Raw genomic sequence first — 2935 nt, 5'->3', positions numbered from 1 at the left:
CCCTCTGCCTCTCTGCCGGTGGAAGTTAGCAGAGAAGGGGGGGCCATTAGATCACTTCGGCAGCGGCGAGAAGGAGGGGAGTCCTGCCTGCGAAGCGCGCGTGTACCAGGCGAGAGAAGGAAAAGAAACGTTGAGAGTTGGGCTCCCATTTCCTCCCTTCTCCCCGGCGCGGTGCAGCTGCGGGACTTTGGCCGTTCTTTACCCAGCTCTCTGCCTTGCACCTGTTCCAGCCGCCTTCGCAGCCTCTGTTTGCCTGGGGCCAAGGCGGTCCCCCGAGGAAGAAAGTTTTGCTGCCGCCTGAGGAGATTCCCGCGCGCGCGCTCCCGCTCTTTCTTCAAGCTCGCAGGGACCAGCCGAAGTGCCCCCACAGGCAGACTCTTGGGGGCTCCCTCCTCCTCCTCCTTACCTTTGATCGTCGTACTGCACTCTTCTACCATTTCTTGCGCCTCAGCACCTCGTCTTCTCTCCCGGGCTCCTTCGTCTCGTCTTTCGCTTCGCCCTTCCGCTCGGCAGACGCCCGGCTCCTTTGCTCTATGTTTTGACATTGTGGAGCCTGGTGGCCCCTAGCAAACTGCGTGAATGTATAGCATGATGATGGAGGCGGACATGCACTCGCCCGGTGGAGCCCAGGTCACCACCAACCTTTCGGGCCAAACCGGTGCGGGAGGAGGAGGAGGAGGCGGCGGCGGCGGCGGAGGACCCAAGGCCAACCAAGACCGAGTCAAGAGGCCCATGAACGCCTTCATGGTTTGGTCGCGGGGCCAGCGGCGGAAGATGGCCCAAGAGAACCCCAAGATGCACAACTCCGAGATCTCCAAGCGCCTGGGCGCGGAGTGGAAAGTCATGTCCGAAGCGGAGAAGAGACCCTTCATCGACGAGGCCAAGCGCCTACGGGCGCTGCACATGAAGGAGCACCCGGATTATAAATACCGGCCGAGGAGAAAGACCAAGACTTTGCTAAAGAAAGACAAATATTCGCTGGCCGGCGGGCTGCTAGGAGCCGGTGGTCCCGGCGGCGGCCCTCCGGTAGCCATGGGCGTAGGAGTGAGCCCCGCCGGCGTCCAACGCTTGGAGAGTCCCGGCGGAGGTGGCCCCGGGGGTGGCGGGAACGCCGGCGGCGGTGGCGGAGGCTCAGGCGGCGGCTACCCGCACATGAACGGCTGGGCTAACGGCGCGTACCCGGGCTCGGTGGCGGCGGCAGCGGCGGCGATGATGCAAGAGGCACAGCTCGCTTACAGCCAGCACCCAGGCAGTGGTGGCCACCCGCACGCCCACGCTCATCACCCGCACCCGCACAATCCCCAGCCGATGCACCGCTACGACATGGGCGCCCTCCAGTACAGCCCCATCTCCAACTCGCAGGGCTACATGAGCGCCTCGCCGTCGGCCTATGGCGGTATCTACGGCGCCCAATCACACCAGAACTCGGCTGCTGCAGCCGCCGCGGCTGCCGCAGCTGCCGCGGCCGCCTCGTCAGGAGCTCTGGGCGCGCTGGGGTCCTTGGTGAAATCCGAGCCTAGCGTGAGCCCTCCCGTCACCTCAGCGCACTCACGGGCCCCTTGTCCTGGGGATCTGCGCGAAATGATCAGTATGTACTTGCCCGGCAGCGAAGGCGGGGACCCAGCAGCCGCCGCAGCCGCCGCTGCAGCCGCCGCCGCTGCCCAAAGCCGGCTCCACTCTTTACCCCAGCACTATCAGGGCACCGGCGCAGGGGTGAACGGCACCGTGCCCTTGACGCACATCTGAGACGGACCGAAGCATGGACGCCGCCGCCGCCGCCGCCGCCACTGCAGCCAAAGGGGATGTGGTCCTTGGAGCGGGCTGGCTCCCTCTGCGCCATCCCTTTCCCCAATTCTTCCCCGCAGTCCCTTTTGTACAGAACCAGGGCGATGCTTTGAAGTCCTTATAATTATTATTATTATAACAAACATTCATAGTACAAAGGATAATGAAGAGAAAAGGTAACAGGTTGCTGTAATGCTAACTCCTTCTCGTGTCTCCCTCAGCCCAAAGAACTAGGTTTTGAAACCAATGGGGGGTTATTATTATTGTTATTATTCCTTCTGTTGTTGTTGTTTTAGACGAACTGTGTTTTAACTGAGATTTTTTTCCCTTTTGTACAGTATTTATCATTCACCCACAAATCACATAGCCTTTTTTATTTACTAAGCAGTCCGGGTATCGTGAGAGAAACCGAGAGAAGAAAATGCTAATTATTATTAATAATTCAAAGGTTTAGGTGATGCCAACTTCTTTGCCATATACAAGCATTAACTGGTCTCTATTGGGGCAACTTCTTGTGAAGATTTTAAAGTCTAAGTAAAGAAAAAATAAAGTCAAGAACCATCTTAAAACTTTTTGGGGTGCTTCTTATAAAGCAGGGTTCTTTTGGTTCTGTTTATTTATAAGAGTTTTTGTTTCATGATCAAGAACAATATTCTGAATTTTGTAAATGTTTCTTATGTCTGCTTTTTTCTTTTGGTAACTTTTTATATTTTTTTCTTGTAAATGCATTGTGGAATAATTTTAATTAATTTTAGGCATTAAAAGGGAATTCATAAATGTGTATATAGTTTACTAAAAAGCATTTTCGCTGAAGAAGAAAACAAATAAAAATCTAAAGATAAGTTTGATTCTGAGTTAAATCAATTTCAAAATAAAATTGGAACCAGGTGATCCAAAATATACTAATTCATGACATGCCTTTAAACTGGACACTTTGTATGTATAAATATAAATGGAAAAGATCGGTAAGAACAAAAACATGGGGTAGACGTTTATGGCTTTTATTTTAAAGCAGTTTAGATCTAGTGATTTAAAGGCGCCAGGCTACAAAAAGGAGACTGAGTTCTAGTCCCAAACCGATTGGGTTACTTTGGGCCAGTCACTCTCTCTCAGCCCAACTTACTTCACAGGGTTGTTGTGGGGAAAAAAT

At 53.5% G+C, this 2935-nt stretch overlaps 1 protein-coding gene across 2 annotated transcripts; it reads left to right on the top strand.

Moving 5' to 3' along the window:
* The first annotated feature begins 579 nt into the window (after window positions 1–579).
* Window positions 580–1746, top strand: SOX1 (SRY-box transcription factor 1). Of its 2 annotated transcripts, XM_032226657.1 has the most exons (2): window positions 580–1087; window positions 1130–1746. In XM_032226657.1, the coding sequence occupies exons 1-2, from the start codon at window positions 580–582 to the stop codon at window positions 1744–1746; spliced, it is 1125 nt and encodes a 374-aa protein (XP_032082548.1). The 2 variants fall into 2 exon arrangements, with proteins under 2 accessions (XP_032082548.1, XP_032082547.1); XM_032226656.1 differs by having other exon boundaries at window positions 580–1746.
* The last annotated feature ends 1189 nt before the right edge of the window (window positions 1747–2935 follow it).

Source organism: Thamnophis elegans, chromosome 11, assembly GCF_009769535.1.
Source record: "Thamnophis elegans isolate rThaEle1 chromosome 11, rThaEle1.pri, whole genome shotgun sequence".
NCBI classification, from domain to species: Eukaryota; Metazoa; Chordata; class Lepidosauria; order Squamata; family Colubridae; genus Thamnophis; species Thamnophis elegans.
Note: the sequence above shows the minus strand (reverse complement) of the source record. Positions and strands in the feature narration are given on the sequence as shown.

Excerpts from the sequence above, each read along its gene's own strand:
- SOX1 (XM_032226656.1), top strand. The coding sequence starts at position 580 with ATGTATAGCATGATGATGGAGGCGGACATGCACTCGCCCGGTGGAGCC.